General features: G+C 31.3%; 1 protein-coding gene across 4 annotated transcripts; it reads left to right on the forward strand.

The window, feature by feature from the left end:
* The first annotated feature begins 2649 nt into the window (after positions 1-2649).
* Positions 2650-7075, forward strand: LOC129284313 (single-stranded DNA-binding protein, mitochondrial). Of its 4 annotated transcripts, none has more exons than XM_054919729.1 (6): positions 2650-2796; positions 3074-3178; positions 4594-4793; positions 5205-5413; positions 5530-5630; positions 6644-7075. In XM_054919729.1, exons 2-6 carry the CDS (start codon positions 3106-3108, stop codon positions 6715-6717), a joined length of 657 nt encoding a protein of 218 aa, XP_054775704.1. In that variant the 5' UTR covers positions 2650-2796; positions 3074-3105; the 3' UTR covers positions 6718-7075. The 4 variants fall into 4 exon arrangements, with proteins under 4 accessions (XP_054775704.1, XP_054775706.1, XP_054775705.1 ...); XM_054919731.1 differs by having other exon boundaries at positions 4597-4793; positions 6644-6725; XM_054919730.1 differs by having other exon boundaries at positions 2659-2796; positions 3037-3178; positions 6644-6725.
* Positions 7076-19812: the final 12737 nt, after the last annotated feature.

Raw genomic sequence — 19812 nt, forward strand, 5'->3', positions numbered from 1 at the left:
TATTCAACAAGTGAGATAAAGGTGGACCTCTCCAATCCTTTGTGCCTTGACTTCATGTTGGATGATAAGGAGAAAGAAAGGATCTTTAAACCATTCTGACTAGAATTGCTTGTGAAATCAATGAGAAAACCCCCATCCTTGTTCTTCATGAGGAAAAAACTAAGCCAAATGTGTGCAAGGAAGGAATGGGTGAAAATTAGTGATGTGTAGAATGATTATTTTCTAGTGCAGTTCAAATACACTAACGGCTATAAGGAGGCATTGATAGGAGGCCCTTAGCTACTCCAAGATAACTACTTTTTTTTTTTTTGTATAAACCATCCGGTATTTTAGGGTATTTTGGGTTCATTACCTGCCCTAGACTAATCCGGATCCTCCACGAGGAGACCTTACGATAATAGTGAGGTACCGATGGGACGACTTCTTTGAGGTCGTGTTAATTATCGCGTCTGTCACTCTTCAAGGTTCGAACCCTCCCCCTAAAAAATGCTGGCAGTAGTGTTTGAAAACTCTATCGAGCGTCCATTGATTTCAAGATAACTACTTGACGGTGATGCGTGGAGATCATACTTCGATCCACATAAGAGAAGTAATAAGCCATATTGCAATATGGGCTTGCTTACCAAATTTGCCAGGTCCCTCGTATGATAAAAAGTCCTTGTACGTGCTACAAAAGACCATGGGCAAAACCTTGAAAGTAGACCCAATAAAATTGTAAATGGTATTTGGATCAAGGACTAACGAATAAGATCTTTGTAAATAGGATTGGATGGGATATTTAGGGTTTATTTTGTTTTGTTTTTTTTAGGAAATTTTTTTTTTGTAAATCAATTTTTTAAAATTATTTTTAATTAAAATTTATAGTATATATATTCTTGCATTTGAATTCTAAAAAGTTAATAATTATCGTATTCAATATATCATGTTTTATTGTAACCGATGTACTTGTATGGTTAGTTCTTAATCTACGTTGCGTGCATACCATATGCCTAGTTGGATAGGCTATATGATCAATTTTACAAGACTAAAACCTTGGTTATGGAGGGGGCAAAAAACGAAACACCTCTTTTTCTTTTACAAACTAATTTTACTCTTACAACTTCGTTTTGCATGAAGTTACCTTCACTTACTTTGAATGATGGATTATATATATTAGAGCCATCATGAGTTGATAGATTTTGTACCATTGCAAATACACTTTTGTTGTCATTTCAAAATGAGCTATTATCATTCTCTCTTTTACATGTGTTTCTTTCTTTATTTTTTATTCTGTTTATATTTTTATTTTCTTCTTTTATATTTATTATAAATATTTTTGCTTTTGGAGATTTTAATTTTTTTTCCTTGATCGAAAAGTGTTTGAAATTTCAATAAAAATTGTCACCCATTTCAATTTTTATTTTATCATATATTTTCTCAACATTTATTGTCTATTTTCCATTAACATATTAAATGGGTCACTATTATATACTCTCTTCAGTTTTTACAGGGATAACATCAGAAACTTATTAAAGTGGTTGAATAATATAATTTAAATTTCTATAATTAATCAGATATATAAGTTAAACAATATATTTTATTTGTTAAATAAATTTGAACAAATTTAATAATATTATATACTCCTTCCATTTAAAAATATAAGGTATTTTTTGAGGAGTTGAATGTTAAAAAATGTAAGACATTTTTAGTCGTTTGAGTGTAATCGTTGCCTTTTTTTTTCAAAAGTGTTCTATTGACAAATAACTTTATATTTATTATAGGATGTTTAATAGAAGTAAATATAGAAAGATAGAGTTAGTTTAAAAATAGGTAACTATTTTATTGAGGGTGATATTTAGTTAAAAATGTCTTATATTTTTTAATTGAGGGAGTACAAATTTATTAATAATTTAATTTTAAAAACCAATGTCTTTTATGATAATTTACATATTTAAAATTAATTCTGAATAAAATATCCAAACATTTTTAATTTTATCAAATTAATTTGAGAAAATAATATTCAAACATGATTATGTTATAACATAATTAATTAGAATCAAAATAAATCATATTAATTAATTTTTTATAATCAATTATATCCAACTAAATCTAAACTAGCCCTATGTAATTCATAAAAAATAGATATTCATTATTATTAAATACAGTATAGAAGTAAAATGTGTGGAACCAAAAATATCTTAAACTGGAGCTTCTTAGCATTAAATAATTTTGATAATTAATCATGTACACAAAATATCAAATAAGTTTTCTTTTGTCTTGCAGCCAAATTTTAAAATATATTGGCTCCTCTCCATGTTTTTCTTATTCTTCTTCTTCTTTTTTAAATAAAAAAAATTTAGGTGAGTTTGATGTAGAAACTCACAAAAAACAGAACGCATATTCATGTTCTTTTATTAAAATTAGATTTAGGTCTGGCTTGGATCTATTTAGTTAAAAATTGGGAGAATTATAACTAAATTCCATATAAAAATAATTATTATAAAATCTATTTACAATCAAACTAAATACCATTAATAAAGTTGTTAATAATTTTTATAGAAATTATCTTTTTAAAGATTATAATTTAATTTTCCCTTAAAAATTTAGGTTGAGACCGATAACTAGGTTTATTTTTTCGTTATTTGTATGTATCTCTGTGAAAAGCAACCCTGTTCGAGAACCAAGTGTAAACAACTCTCAGTTCTTTAGGGCATACGAGCCTGTTAGTACTTTAGTCGGCCCGTTTCCCGCTCAATCACTCAGACAATCTCACTACGACACTATCTCAGTCTCGTCTCACTCCCGGTGTTCAATCGCGTAAGTCTTCTCTGTTTCCTCTCCACTTAATTTTGTTCTTCCTGTTCAGCAAATATTTACTTTACTGTGTTACTTGTTTAATGGCTCAAGTATAATGATTGTACTGTGCTTGTTCCCCTCCTTTCATTTTCTTTCTCCAATTGCTTGATTTTACTAGTCATTGAAACCCTAATGTGTGATTGAAGCATTAGTTATATTTACTTGAAGTGCCCTCCTTACATTTCCCCTCCATATATCCAGCCTTTTAATCAGGATTTGCGGTGACTGGCCTTTTCAGGTTCAGGCTTGAGCCTAAAAAATAGCGTTCTGATGACAATGAATTCAGTGGCAGCGAGACTTGCAAAGCATCTAAGAGCGGCTGCTTCGACGTCTTCTTTTCATGGTTCTCTTTCTTTGTCCATTGCTTTCCTTTCATTCGAACTCTCTTTTCCTTTTCCTTTTTCCTTTTTGCCTTTCTATACAGTTGTCTTGCTTTGTTTCTTATTTGTACAAATGGTAATTTGAACTTGGAACGAGCATGAAGAAATTAACGATATGAGTTGTTCTGCCGGATCGGTCGCTCAAGGGCCCTGCCTCTGCAGGTAGTCTACATTCGATTGCACCTGAGGCTTGGGATCCCTTCTGCGGAACGGTCCATAGCCCGTCTTCTACTGTTGCAATCTGTTCTATCTCACCCCGAATTTCTTTAGAAAGCTTCCTTCCCTTCGGAGAACATGTTAGGTGTTTTTACTCCTCTTTTCAGATAGAGTATAGTAGATAAGGAGAGTCCGACATGTATATTCTCATATGAACATTTGCATTTTGGACGTTGATTGGTCAAGCACTTCCATAATTTTTTCGAGTTAGGATTATACTGTGTTTGGTTGACACACTCACCATTGCTACCTATATGAATTTTGGAAGAATTACGTCCAAGGACCACTTTAGCAAATTATTTACATATAAAGATTAATAACAAGTTTCAGTTACGTTCCCATTTGAACAACAGTCCATTTCATATTGGTTCTTATCTGTAAATAATTTCTTTGAGTAGCTCTTGGATGTGATTCTCTCATGAATCTAATTATGTGGTTTGGTTAGATCAATGCCTGGTGTAAAATGGGACTCAGCTACTATTGTGCCCCCCAACCCACCTGGGCCTTCTTTTTACCTTTTTCCATCATGGGTTTTGCTGGTAATGTAGGAGTAGGGGAATTTTGGCGTTCATTTGCTGGGCCACATAATATTGCGCTCTCTCTCTCTCTCTCTCTCGTGCGTGCACACCCTAATGGATTTATGATCAATTGATCATGTATCATACATAACATCGACCATTATACCAACATAATGTAGCACGGCCATACTCCAAATTGATACCCCCATTCTTCTCCTTCAGTGCTTGGGATTCTCCAAAACTTCCTTGGTCTTCACTCTTCTCCCTCAGTGGGGGAAGTTTGGCGTTCATTTGCTGGGCCACATAATATGGCTCTCTCTCTCTCTCGCGCACACGCACACCACGAATGATTTATGATCAATTGATCATGTATCATACATAACATCGACCATTATACCATCATAATGTAGCACGGCCATACTCCAAATTGATACCCCCACTCTTCTCCCTCAGTGCTTGGGATTCTCAAAAACTTCCTTGGTCTTCACTCATTACTCTCCCCCGCCTTCCACTTATGTCAATGTTAATTGCTTCTTGTCTATAGTCTTCATCATGCCTTTCTTGGAATAAGATTTTTGGGCTGAATTATCATTTGGCCTTGCAAACCCATTAGATACTAATGGTTATTTAATTATTGGATTTAGCAGTGGCTATGAAAAGAAGTGGGAGGTTATGTTACTCAACAACATCTAAAAGTGATGATGATGAACGTTTAGATGATAATGAGAATCCAAAGAACAATGCTATTGATGAAGAAGTTGATAATTTTCTTGGCAATCAGCCTGCTTGGCAGCTACAGGGTGTGGATCCAAAGAGGGGTTGGAACTTCCGAGGTGTGCACAAGGTATTGAATACTCAAAATTTAGCAATCTGCTATTATAGTTAGACATCTCTAAGGATGGATTTGGATTAGGTAACCACAGAAAAGTGAGTTCATCTATTTTATTGGTGCTGTGAGACCTATTGTAGGTTGTTGTCACTGTTCTGGTCTAATAGAGTTCATTCTTTTGCATGACTTGAATATAAAACTAGTTTTCTAATTATCATAAGGTTTTTTTTTTTATGAAGCTTGAATGTTTGAGCAAATAGTTTGAATCAATTTTGGAAAATAACTGTACAATAGCCGATTATACAGAAATTCTCAGCGATCAAAGTTTTAGAAATAAAATGTCACTCTTCCTGAGCATAATGTAATGATCTGTCTGCATTTTTCACTTGAGGAATTATTTAACGTACATGTAATGATATGACACAGGCCATCATTTGTGGAAAAGTTGGTCAGGCTCCTGTTCAAAAGATACTGAGAAATGGGAAGAATGTCACAATCTTTACAGTTGGGACAGGGGGGATGTTTGACCAGAGAACTGTGGGGGCAAAGGATTTGCCAAAACCTGCTCAGTGGCATCGGATTGCTGTGCATAATGATGCTCTCGGGGCTTATGCAGTACAACAACTTGTAAAGAAGTAAGTGCAAAAATTTAGATGATCAAATTTTGAGATTATCTTGAATAGATGATACATTCTGGTGTGAGTGTTTCTTTATTTTTTTTTTTGGCCTCATGCTTGAAGCTTCAATGCAGCTCTTCAGTTTATGTTGAGGGTGAAATTGAAATAAGAGTTTACAATGACAGCATCAATGGTGAAATTAAAAGTATTCCAGAGATATGTGTTCGACATGATGGTACATCAATCTATATTCTATATTTTCCTTGTATATTAAAAAAAAAAAATTCTAAGACGATATCATATTGGCACCCACTATTTGATTTGTTCCTTTGCTGCTTATCATTTCTTTTCATTCTTAACCTGATAATTAGGATTATTGATTCATTAATATGCAGTTTTTACCCTTCTTTTCCTTTTTCATTTTTTGGGTTAGATTACATAATTTTTTTATGACTGTAGATTCATGGTTCTCACGGAATTAGTATAACTGAAACTTGCCAAAGGGATGGTAGAACTTGCTTGTTTGAAATTTGAATCTACACTGGCAAAGTATATAAAGTACTTTTGTTAAAGAAAAGGTCGAAATTAAAATTATTGGTGATATCACTCATTAACTGTTTTTTGCCTCTGCAGTAACAAAGCATATGAAATACTTATGTTTAAGTCTTTGAGAAAGAAACCAAAAGAAGTATTGATTTTATCAACTCTGTTCTAGTAACCTGGGTAAGGGGCATCAGATGCAGAAGTAGAAAATCTCAAGCATGTTGTCCAGGATTGGGATGAGAGCTTTATGGGGCTCTGATATATGGGAACTAGGGGAACATGGGATCAATACTGAAGTTCAAGCTGAACATTTGCTGAAATAGTTATGCTGTTGCAGCAATCAGCGTCTTCAAATATGGAAAAAAAATACATCATTTGCCAATCGTTTAATTAGTGGATGATAAAATACAATTTTACTCACAGTAATTCTTCAGTTTAAAGCGCTAAATATGTATTATTCACATGGTGAAGCAATTTTTTTGTTTTTTGGGTGGCTTATTGGATTGCATCTTTCTTGGCATACACTTTTAGTGGCAATTTGACGTGGTGTAAGAGTATGGATTATATTAGGGTTCAGAGGATCCTGAACTCCCTGAAGTAGGCAAAACCATTGAAATTTATTGTAGTTAGCATCAGTATTGTAATCTTTTGTTTGATTCATAACAAACTGAAAGTTCAGCTGCTCTCAAACGCTTGTTTCTGCAGGGAAAATTCGGCTTATAAGGAGCGGAGAAAGCTTGAGTAAAATTTCCTTGGATGATCTAGCTAACTCCCTTTGACCATAGTTGTAAGTGGTGGTATGGTTTAATTTAGTGGTTTCAACATGCTTTATGCTCTATGGAAGATACCCTTGGGATCATCAAACTTTTTCGTTACCGTTAATCAATGAGTTTGTGTGACAGAAGAAGGAATCCGTAAGAATGAAAAGCAGAAGCGGCACTGATGTTCCATTTTTCTTTTTTCTTTTCTTTTTCTTTTTTGATACAGAAAAATTTAGGAAGTTGGGTTCCAGGATTGCCAGAGTTAGGGCATACTTCCAGATTCAAAAACTGTTTACAGAATTATTTATTAATTATCTACCAAAGAGTTCTCATATCAGCAGCGGAATTCATTTATTTGATTGTTATTCCTTAGATATCCTTCAGCCTTCTGTAGTTTCATTCTACATCAAGTATGATGCTAATGGACACATTGAGAAGGTGCATAAATTCTTTATCAAATGAGTTGTATTTCCAAACGTCAAATCAGTCTACTAAAAGCGCATTTTGTTGATGGAGCCATGTTTCTATTTTGAATAACAAAGCAACCTTCATTCGAAAGAATGGGAACAAACAATAGTCTAAGGAAACAACAAATAAAACAGACGGGATGAAAACCACCCAAAGAAAGACCAACTAGAAGGGTGTAACATGAAACAAGTTAGAATCATTACAAAGACTAGGCCAGCTTAACAAGGTAGTTGGCAATTCTATTATCTTCTTTATTTACAAAATTTAAATTAACATATCATTGTCAACTTGAAAGCCGTCTTGGAGCCATGTTTCTCGTTGCTTTTTATTAATGTATATTATAAAATGTGAAATTTATGGCAAATTGTATTAACATCTTATTCAAATTTTGCGCAACTTATCAAAATTTTCCTATAAAACATAAAATTAATTTTAACATGTTACTTATAAGATGTGAATAATTGCCAACTAGTCTAACTCAGCCTCGAAGCCCAAATTGTTTTCAAAGCTTGTTTAATTGTGAAAAAAGCAAAAGCAAAATCTAAAAGTTGGTCTGATTCAATAAGATATAAATTTTTATAAAAAACAAAGGGTATCATTTATATCTCATGCTGAGGTTGAGTTTGTTAAAAATTAAAAAAAAAAACATAATCTTCGAGTCTTATAGCTTTTTCAGGTTCTACTTTTAATTCCTATGATTTTTTTTTCTAGAAGCATTTTCAGTCCTCACAAGGACAAAGACACTAAAAATACTGAAACTATAGGACTAAGTAAAATTGGGAATAACAATCGGGTTTGGAGGGTGTCCGTTTAAATTCATTTTTATAAGAGTTTGAGCTTAAAAAATAATATTTTTTAAATTGAGCTTTTAAGTGCGGCCTTGATAAGTCCTGAAAAAGGCTCGAGCTCAAGTGGCCTTTTTAAGTCTTTTTTTTTTTTTCTAAAAAAATAAAATATTTTTAATTTTTAAATTGAATTTAAACTTTAGAATAAATGTTTATACTTTAAATTAGAATTTTTATTATTTATTTTTAATTTTTTAAACATTATAATTTGTATTTTTTAAAAATGTATGAAATATTATAATTAAAATTTTAGTTTTTAAAATTTTAAAAATAAATAATAAATAATAAGGCTTACGGGCTTGACCTTGAGCCTTTATATAAGGGCTGAGTTTTAAAAAATGAGATATTTTAAAAAAATTGGGTTTAATGGCTCGAGTCCTTAAGGGCTAGGCCCATAAGGGCTGGGTCTCATCCGTTTTTCAACTCTAGACCTAAGTAACAAATGTCACTTAGTCTTGTTGAAGCCATAGAGATTGGAAACATTGAAAAAAATTATATAGACTAAAAACAAAATTCGAAAATTATAGGTGCAATGATTGTGTTTTTCTTGAAATTAAATAAAAAATCATCTTAATTAACACTTAAATTGGTAGGAAATATTAAGCTAATAATAAAAATGCTGCTAGAAAAAATTTATTTTCAGTTTTTTATGAGCTTTTTGGAGAAGCTTATCAAAATAACCTTTTTCCAACACATCCCTTATGCGTTTAGATTAAATTTTTCCAACAACTCTCTTATACTTCCAATAACTTTTCATGTTTGATCCAATTAAAATCAATTTTTAACCTTAAACATACGAATTTTGCTATTACCTTTGAAGTTTTAAATTAAGATGTATTATTATTCTACTACTCTTCACCTATTTGTCCCTTTTTTTGTTAAAAAAAAAAATTTCAGGCGGCTTCTCCTTGTTCCTAATTAACCGTTTTAGAATTTGGTTTCATCTAGAATTTGAAAACTCGTTTTGCACCCCTAATTTCCTATTGCGCACATGCTAGATTAATGCCCAGCATAAAATGGGACTAAGCTAGTATTGCACCCCAGGGAATGTACCAGTGGGAGAATTTTGACTATCATTTGCAGGGCCACATAAAATTGCTCTCCCCCCCCCCCCGGCACGCGAACAACAAGTCTTTTGCTTAAAATACTGATGGAACATTGATGACTAAACCGTAAAGATCTATCCTTTTTTTTTTTTTAACCAACATTATACCAACAAAATGTAGCTCCAATGAAACTATTGTCACTTGCTGTATACACTGAAAGGAAAGCTACAGATCATAAATCAAACCACCGTAACGTGGGATACGCTCCACTATTCTCCCTCAGTGCTAGGGATTCTGAAACACTTCCTTGTCCTTCACTCATTCACTACTCTCCCATGACCTCCACTTATGTCAATGTTAATTGCTTCTTGTATACAGTCTTTCGGTTGTTACAGGCCTTTGCAAGTTCAAGCTTGAGGCAAAATAACAGCTTTCCTTAGATCATAAGCTCAAGCTCAAGTTTAGGCTTGATCAAATCTGTCACGCCTCAAAAATAGACGGTGATAAGTACGGGTCCGAATTACTTTGCATATTCTCGTAAGCCTCAACATGAAAATTCATTTTATTTTTTTTAATAATCAGGTTATATGAAATTCTAACACTTTTAATACTAATTGACACAGCAAAGCTTCAATATTTTTGTAAAAATTTTGGCGGAACTTCTACTGTAAATAGGATCTCCTGAAAATTTTACAGCACAAAAATTTTCACAAATATAATATTAATTAGGAGCTTAGCTCCTTTCAATTAGCAAACAGTATATAAATCAAAATAAAATCTTAGCAATAATCTATGTGGAGCAACTAATCTTTATTCTAAATTAAAATACATAAGACTTAAATATTTATATAAAAAGGTAACAGCACCAAACAAAATTTTCAACCAATATAGTTGTATTGCCCTTCAAAAGCTAGCAGTAAAATCAGCGTCAACTAATAAATTTGAGACCAAAATAAATTTTTCAGTGAATAGCATCTCCAAAATAAAATTTAAAATAATTAAAATACTAAACTAAAATAATCTTGTAAAATAATTGAAAAGATGATAATTCAATATAATAACTTTAAAAATCTATAAATCATAATGATAACCATAAAATGAAAGTGAATTGAAAGCACTTTATTCTATCATGCTTAAAGAAAATGAATTACTCACACATAATTTAAAATAATACACTTGGTAATTGAAACCATTGGAATTTTAAATGAGAGAGTTAATCAAAATTTAAAAATTTTGAGGACTTAATAGAACAGGTAACAAACGTAGACACACAATTCATGAGGATAAATAACTAAACGCGGTTTACACCATAAAAATAAATATGGACACACAGTTCACGAGAATAAATAACCAAGCCGTCCAAGCGTAGCTAAAGCCACAAAATAAATGTGGAGACACAGTCCACGAAGATAAGGCTAACTCAACACAGCTCAAGGCCACAAAATCAAACGCGAGTACAAAGCCCACAAATAACAAACTTGAGAACAATGTCCATAAGACAAACTAGCTAGTTATTAATCACAGCATGCTACGAGCTAACAAAACTGTCGTTAGCAACAGTGTTCTATTTAGAGTCCTCTTGAAAATTACATTTCAAACATGCGAGAAAAATAATTATTTCTGCAATAAAATTTTCATTATCAATGTCAAACTCACATAAATTGTTTCAAATCTCAAAATTTTCCAAAATAATACTTCATAGCTAATGTACAGGCTTGCATTAATTGAGTAGTCAAGAAATTTCAGAGTTTAATAAACAAAAATATCTTCATCAATCTTGAAAATATATTTGTTGAGGAAAAATAAATGCACATATCATAATTTAATTATCCTTCATTAATATTCCATAATTTAAAAAAAACTAATATAATTCATAAGAGTAAAATATGCTAATAAAAGACTATTAAAAATAAATTAAATGGGATATTATTCACTTACTTAAAATCTTCAGAATTTAAATTTCTCCTATACCAAACTCCCTATAAATCATATTAAAATTTTATTTAACCATCAACCAGTACAATAATTCATTTTTTCAAACTCACTTACCACCAATATTAAACTATAATACATTTAGAACCTTTTTTTTTTAAAATCCTCACTAGCATTCGGTCAAGCCACCAAATATAAATTATTTTCAATCTACTCATAAAAATGCTAGCATTCAATATTTCACCAACAACTATTCATCTTCAAAAATTCAAAAATCACATTATAAATTTCATAAACAATTATTCTTTGCAACATTCGAATTAAATTTTCATACTTCTCACAAGAATTAATGAATCTCCATAAATGTTGAAAAATCAAGTTCAATTTCTGCTAATAAGCACCTCAACAACAATCTTATAATCATCATTCCTCAAGTTTCATATCTTATCTCTTCTAACATAATCCTAACTAATTTTTCAGTATCAACCAATTTAAAGAAAATGAATTTAACTCAAAAGTTGACCCATATGTATATTAATATCAAGCTTTAAAATAATTTCCAGCTCATATTGAATTTCCTTCTCTCTACAATAGTGCGGTGGTGGCAGGACACGTATAAAAAATACGCAACCTCACGCACAACAATAACAGAACACACTTACACTCAGAACCAACAACAATGAATAGGTTTGAATCTCCTCACCTCAACCCAGCTAAACGAAACAGAAAAGGAGCATGATGAGGCAATCACTATGTAGTCAAATTGAGAGTATAGGTGGGAATACAGGTGGGCCCAGCCCTTAAGGGCCTAGCCCTTACAGGCTCTGTTATCTATTTTTAGTCTCTTTTTTAAAGCCCGGCCCTTATGTAAAGGGCTCAGGGCTAGGCCCGAAAGTTCTGTTAAAAAAATAAAAAAATTAAAATAAAATAAAATATTATAAATTAATTAAAATATTTTGAAATTTAAAAAATTAAAATTCACACAATATTTTAAAAATTAAACAACATATTTAGAAATCTAAACAACACACATTCATCAATCAAAACCCAAATCCTCTTCATCCTCATCATCTACAAATAAAACATTAGATCTCTTGAATGTAAGTGTACTTGTTAAAGAATGAAGATGGAGGTGAAAATTCAATATCAATTACATTTACAACTTCTTCTTCATCATCTATAATAAATATTTAACAAATTGTGTCATTATTAATCAAATGTATTTATGTACGTGTATGTATATATATAAAATAATCAGGCTTATCAGGGCTTGGAGGGCCTCCCGGGCCCGAGCCCTTTTTCACAAGGCTTATCAGGGCTAGGTCCTAAAGGCCGGTTCCTTTAAAAAAATAATTTTCAAAGCCCGAACCCTTATTTAAACAGAGTCTACAAGCCCGGCCCTTATTCCCGGCTCTAATTGAGAGGAGGAATGGAAAAGAAAATGCTTGGACGAAGCTCTCCCCACGACAGTAACGAGCTATTCCATAAAGGAAGAGGACGGCCAGAGGTTCAAAGACCTTGAGCAACAAAATTTTCTAGCTTTGACACAGACCAGCCACGGCCTCCATAGCAATAATCGATGGCAACAATAATCAGAAAAGAAATAAGAAAATAGTAGCAGAAGAAGATAACAACGACAAACTCACGGTAGAGTTGAGACCCACGCTGACAATGAAGAAGAAGAGCCTTGTTGATCTAAAATAGAGAAGAAGAAAGGAAGCAGAAGCAACGAGCTTGACGGATCAGTGATGGGTGAGTTTCAGCAAACACATTGGCGATGGTCAGAAGCAAAAAGACGAAAGCAAAGATCCAACAAAAGACTAGAATGACAGGATCAGAGCTCCTCTTCTCTCTGTTGGAGGTCTAGAAAAATTGTAGAAGGGGATGGTAATTTCATAAAAAAAGTAGGAAAATGAAATTTCCTTGACTCTTTGAGACTCGAACGCGAGACCTGATGTTTATTATTTGCACCTTATTCCGTTGCACTAACATCCCTTCTTGTCACAATAATTCCAAAATCTAGTATAATAACTATTAAAAAACAAACTTATATATTAAATTTTACTTAAACCCTTAGGTTATCACATTATCCCCCTTAAGAAATTCAGTCCTCTGAATTTAAACTTTTCCTTACCTCAATTCTCAAATTGGTGTGGATACATAGCACGCATATCACTTTCGACTTTCCATGTAATTTCTTCTTGAGAATGATTATGCCATAACACTTCCATTGAAGCAATTTCTTTCAATCGTAATTTCTTAACTTGTCAATTCAAAATAACCTCAAGAACCTCATCATATGATAAATTTAGGTCTATTTGAATTCCATGAGTTTTTATCACATGAGAAGGGTCATATAAATATTTTTGTAGCATTGATACATGAAACACTAGATAAATACTCAACAATTTAGGTGGTAACGCGAAACGATAAGCAACTACACAAATTCTTTCTAAGATCTCAAATGGGCCTATATATCTTGGGCTTAATTTATCTTTCTTTTCAAATCTCATCATTCCTTTCATAGGAGACACCTTAAGAAATATGTTATCCCTAACAATAAATTCTAACTCCCAACATCGGTTATCAACATAAGACTTCTATCAACTTTGGGTTGTTATTAATCTTTCTCTAATTATTTTCACTTTCTTAATGGCATCTTGCACCGAATTTGATCCTAAAAGCTTAGCATCACTAACGTCAAACCATCCAGTAGGAAATCTATATTGCCTGCCATAAAGTGCCTCATATGAAGCCGTTTGTATGCTAGCTTGATAACTCTTATTGTAAGCAAGCTCCACTAATGCTAAGTAATGATTCCAACTATCACCAAAATCTAAAATACAATACCTTAACTTATCCTCAAGTATCTGAATGGTTCTCTCAATTTGGCCATTTGTTTGTGGATGAAAAGCAGTACTAAGATCTAGTCGAGTGCCCAAAGCTTCTTGGGATGATCTCTAGAATTGGGAGTAAGCTAAGGACCTCTATTAGATATTATAAATACTAGGATCCTATACAATTGGACAATCTCATCAATATACAATTGAACAAACTTATCAACATTATAAGTCATCTTTACCAGAATGAAATAAGCTGACTTAGTCTATCTATCTACAATCACCAATATAATTGTTTCAAATCTTGATATATCTTTGTTGTTCCTAGATGAACAGTATATACAACATTTGCCTTACCAGAGTGATAAAGAATTGTATAATCATAATCTTTAACAACTCCATCCATCTTCTTTGCCTAAGGTTAAAATCCTTCTACTTAAAAATATACTTAAGACTCTTATGATCAGTATAAATCTCATAAGTCTCACCATAAAGATAGTAGCATCAAATCTTCAAAGCAAAAACAACTGCCACCATATCTAAATCATGTGTTGGATAGCTTTTTAAGTTTCCTTGAGGCATAAGTAATAACTCGCCCATGTTGCATTAAGACACAGTCTTTGGTATGTCCCATTTCTTGATCTTTAACTGGTGATAACTCAAACACAAATTTATTTATTTATTTATTATTATTATTATTATATTATATTATATTTTTGAAAAACGCTAAGCTCCTTGCATCTGGTTAAGAAGATCATCGATTCAAGATAGTGGATACTAATTATTTACTATCACCTTATTAAGTTGCCGATAATTGATACAAAGTCTTAGTGACCCATTCTTTTTCTTCATAAAGAGCAAGGGTGTCCCCCAAGGAGATGTGTTAGGTCGTATAAATCTCTTATCTAATAATTCTTACAATTGATTCTTTAGTTCTTTCAACTCAGAAGGTGCCATTCTGTAAGGCGAAATAGAAATTGGTTAGGTGTCTAAAACCAAATTGGTGGTAGTCTAGGTAATTCTTCTGGAAATACATTTGAAAATTCTTGAATGACTAGTATTTGATCCATCTAATAGTGGACTTATCAACATCTCTCACCATAGCTAAGAACCCTTGGCAACCCTTCGTCAATAACCATTGGGCTTTCAAAGCCTACATAAGATTAGTTGGTCTTTCTATAAAACTCCCTTGTAGTACAAAAGGAATTTCACCTGAAATATCAATTTTTTACCACATGTAGAAAGAAACATTGAATTCAATAACATATATATGTGTATACGTACACACACAGAGAGAGATTACATAGACATTGGTATTCAAGCAAGAATTGGACCTTCCTAAGTTTCAACATAAAGATTAAACTACCTGAATCTTAAATTTCAATCCTTAATGCATCTAATATACTTGATTACTTTAGTCCAACTCTCCTATGCATTTTAACAAATACCTTGTGGTTATTAGTAAATCAATTGTATTATCAAGCTTCCTACTCTTCCAATCTCTTACTCAACAATTTCTCAACTTTTATATAAATTTGTTATGCCTCCCAAACTTGTGGCTTTATCAAAAATCCATTCAAATAGAACTAAAATTCTACCTTTACCTTTACCAAATTCCAAGTAGAAGTATAGAATAGGAACACCTACCTTATATAAACTCTTGTCTTACTAATTTCAATTTTCATTAAACTCCTACTACTCTCCTACTTCACGTACAGCAGGTTCAAGGTTATCAAATTAAAGCCTGGCCTAGCCTAACTTTTTTCCATCCCAAGTTGCATGGGACATACGATGATATTTAGCTATATTAAAGCCTGACCTAACTTTGCTTGTTTCTGTCTCTAGTTACATGGGACATGTGATGATATTCATATATTAGAGTTTAATCTGCAAAATAAATATGATTGTTAAACTTTTTGTTGAGTTCCATCCTTGATGAATTGGCCAAGTAAGTAGGAGCCCAAGTTGGATTGAATAATTATATATATTAATAATAATTCTTCATTATCTTACAAGTTGTTATTGCAGTATTTTGGAGGGAGTAGTTATTCATTTTAAATAAATAAAATAACTACCCATTATCTGTGTGTGAGATATTAGGTAATCTAATAGAACATATGGTTATTTAGTTTACTCATGCAAAGAACAAGAGTGTTCTCTCATCTGCTTCTCTCCCTCTCTTCTCTCAAAAAAGTTCCAGTGTGTCCACGGTGTATCAAACACTCCTGTCCATCATTGTAATCAAGTTATTGTGAGGGAGAAACAAGGCCAGACATCATTATCAAAGGTACCGTCATCGGAGTCGACAAAGGTATGTTTCTGCACTCCATATTCTTACACTTTTAAAAGACAATGATTTCTCCTTAAGTCTAATTCCATCTTCAAAGTTAATTTGTATTGATTTAGGATATATACCAAACTTTTTTTAATTGAGCCAATTTTTATATAACAAACAATTGGTAAATGGGTGTAACTCCTAAATAAATAATTTTACAAGTCATATTTTTATTTAGAAAATACATTCATATTTTGAATTTTTACATTGCCTCACCCCAAAAAAAAGAAGAAGTAATGAATGGTGTTTTAAATTACATTTGCATGATCATTTAACAGTTTATTGAATAAATTAATGGACATTAGATGTCAAAATAGTTGTCAATGATGAATGTGCATATAAAGATTTTCTTATACGTAACTTTTTTTTTTTTAGTATAGGTTTTAATAGTACACAATCAAACTCGATTTTTTTTTTTTTTTTTGAGAAAAAGACGCAACCTCTTAGCTACAATAGAATTGGAGAAAAGCAGGAAAACAACTCACACATATTGTAGAAGCTTGCAAGCTGCTCAATCAATACTAATTCAACACATCTTAGTACTTTACTTTTAAAGTGACGAAATACAATAAAAAAGTAAATATAAGTAAAATATTGATGTTGATCACTGTAACACCCTCAAAAATATAAACCGATTTTTCGTAAATTATTAATTCAACAAATCATTTTTTTTATTGAACCCTTATCATACCCTTATCATGGTAGAAAAATTTCTACCATGATACATCTAAGACAATATACCACAGGTCTTAAAATATCTAAAAAAAACAATTAGAACCATGAGGGACAGACATAATCCTCATGGCATGATATTCAAATCAGATCATAAATCAAGAGGGACAAACATAATCCTCTTGGTCATATAAATCCTTTTAATAAAAAGGATTAGAGCTTACATGCTTCACAAAGGAGATATGTCCTAAGTTGGCACAAAATACATTGTATAATCCAAAATAAGAGGCAACGTAAAAGATGGTGTCTCATTCACCATAGTTACACCTCTGGTGCTTTCTCAGCCGGACTCACTCCTGTAAAAATATTAACCACGGGGAATGAGACTTAAAAGTCCCAGTAACCAAAAATTAATATGTAATGATGCATGCGGATGTAACTAATCATGCGATTGCTAAGTGGGCACACAAAACATTTAACCGAACAATATTTTCAAACAAACCGAACAAGTATTTAATTTGCATGACTGCACCTTATATCCTCCTTTCGCCATGCTCGGACGCCAAATCACCTGGCCAAAGGTGAGTTGGACCAAGCGACATGCCACTCATTAGGTCCAATGAGGGCTTACCACGTGGTAATAATTAACTGAACAGAAATTCCTATTAACACCATATATTAAAATACCCTGACAAGTCATGCATCATTCAAATATCCAAACAGGAACATATCCGAACAATAATATCTCATCATGATAAACAAAAATAAATTTTTGACCCACTTGGCAATAATTTCAAACAAATATATATATACAGTATTTATTTTCATTAATTCATAATTTTTCCAAACAATAAAACAACACATAACCATTCACAAACACACCCATCACAACACATTAATAATGGTTACCTTGTGTCTTGAATAACAAGTTCCCCTTCACAACTCCTCTTTCACCACTATCTTTGTCAACACAATCTACATAGTTATTTCATAATACTATGTATTAATTTTACATTAAAATACATAACTCTAATTTAAAGAGTTAGAAAGTCTTAGATCTATAATCCATATTAACACTAATTTAAGATTTATGCCTCATTTAACTTCTCAAATTCTTTTCTAAAATTCTCGTACCCTAATAAACTATTTTTAAGCCTCAAATTACTTCTAGTATCACAATTTCATCCTTCTAAATTCTAAAAATTCACCCAAAAATAAATTAAAAATTTTAGAATTATCCTGAAGCCTCAAATCACCTTTCTATAACCTCAAAAATACCTATTCATACTTAAATAAATATTTAATAATCAGATGTTCATCCCTACATCTCAGATTCCACATAAATTCGACCATATAGATCTAGATTTTAACTCAAAAATTCTTAAACAAGAGTTTCAACCTCAATAAAATATTCTATAATATTTATTATATCTCTAAGAGTTTTAACCTATATTTTTAATACATCATATCATCAGATTAACTATCCTATAGAAAAATTCTAATCAGAATATTTACTCTATCCTACAAAATAATCATATCACTAGAAAGTTAATATTATTTAGAAAATAACTATAAAATTAATTATGTAATTAAATAAATTTTTAAATGCTAATCTAAACAGGAAAGTTAGAACATACCTAAAGAAAAAGAAAATAATCCCCATTTACGAGAAAATGCCGAGCAACGTGAGAGAAAGAGAGAAAAATAATATAAAAATGGGATTGTGAGTCCCAAAATTATATTAAAAAAAACTATAGGTCTGAATTTAATTATTCAAATCTTTGGGCCATAAGTTGTAATTTTCTCTAAATTGCATCTTAGCCTCTCATGCTTCCTAATGCACACATCCCCTCTTTTTATATATGAAGGCACCTCTTCTCTTCCCTCATCTAACCAATGTGGGACTTAGAAACAACAACCTTCCTCCCCCCTTTTTTTTGTTCCTTCTATCTTTTCTTTTTTTTTAACACACACATAAAAAAATTATTTATATATTATATCTTAACTAAATATTGCTTATGTGATTTTAAATTTAAATTTTTAAATTCATAATTAAATACCTAACCATAATATTATTTCTAAATAACCTCAAATAATATAAATTCTTATTATTATTATTTTTTCCTCAAAACCTAAATTCCACAATTTCTTTATTATATAAAAATCAGTATGTTACAATCACTATACTTTTATCATATTTTGATATTAGTTTCTATATTTTTTCCGTTGCTTTTAGTCCTTATGCTTTATCCATCAATATCGTTAGTCTTATTTAAATATGACCATAAGGTTTTAATGATGGCAAAATTTAATTATGATAAGTTGTATAAAAATGAGTATAAGAAAAAAAACGGTAATACGTTAAACCAGAATTCTTAAATGTGCAATAGATATATTTTTTGAAGGAATAAGACGCAATAGAAAGGGCAAAAAACACAAATGTTAGTTATCATTTTACTCGTACCTATCATAATTTTATTAACTCAACAATAAATTTAATTTCATCATCATAATTTTACCAACCCATCATAATGTATATATAACTCTTATATACACATTAATATATTTAATTTCATCAGTGATGATAATGACTAACATTGCAAGCATATAAAACTTAAGATATTTGAAAAAAAATAAAAGAGACTGACACTAAAATATGTTAAAATTATAGGGACTAACAATGATATTTTTTCTAAATTTGAAGTTAAAAATATCCAATGTCAAATAAGTCAAAATGATATTGTAACTTAGTGTCCTTTTAGTTATTTTCATTTATCAATTTAGTTTTTTATATTTAATTTTTATCAATTTAATCTATTAAATTTACTTTTGTTATTGATTTTAGTTGTTTAAATTAATAAAAAAATTATAATTATTTAGGTAGGGAAACCATACTTTAAAATTTCAGAAAACAAGATAAAATGACACAATGTAAGTGATTATATTAATAAAAATTAAATTAATTTGAGGATCAG

The sequence above is a fragment of the Prosopis cineraria genome, unplaced genomic scaffold (genome assembly GCF_029017545.1).
Source record: "Prosopis cineraria cultivar Desert tree isolate PC_DT_omini unplaced genomic scaffold, ASM2901754v1 PC10, whole genome shotgun sequence".
Lineage (NCBI taxonomy): Eukaryota > Viridiplantae > Streptophyta > Magnoliopsida > Fabales > Fabaceae > Prosopis > Prosopis cineraria.

Coding starts and splice junctions, on each gene's coding strand:
- LOC129284313 (XM_054919729.1), top strand. CDS start 3,106: ATGACAATGAATTCAGTGGCAGCGAGACTTGCAAAGCATCTAAGAGCG. Junction 3,179..4,593: donor TTCGACGTCTTCTTTTCATG/GTTCTCTTTCTT, acceptor TATTGGATTTAG/CAGTGGCTATGAAAAGAAGT. Junction 5,414..5,529: donor GTACAACAACTTGTAAAGAA/GTAAGTGCAAAA, acceptor GCTTCAATGCAG/CTCTTCAGTTTATGTTGAGG.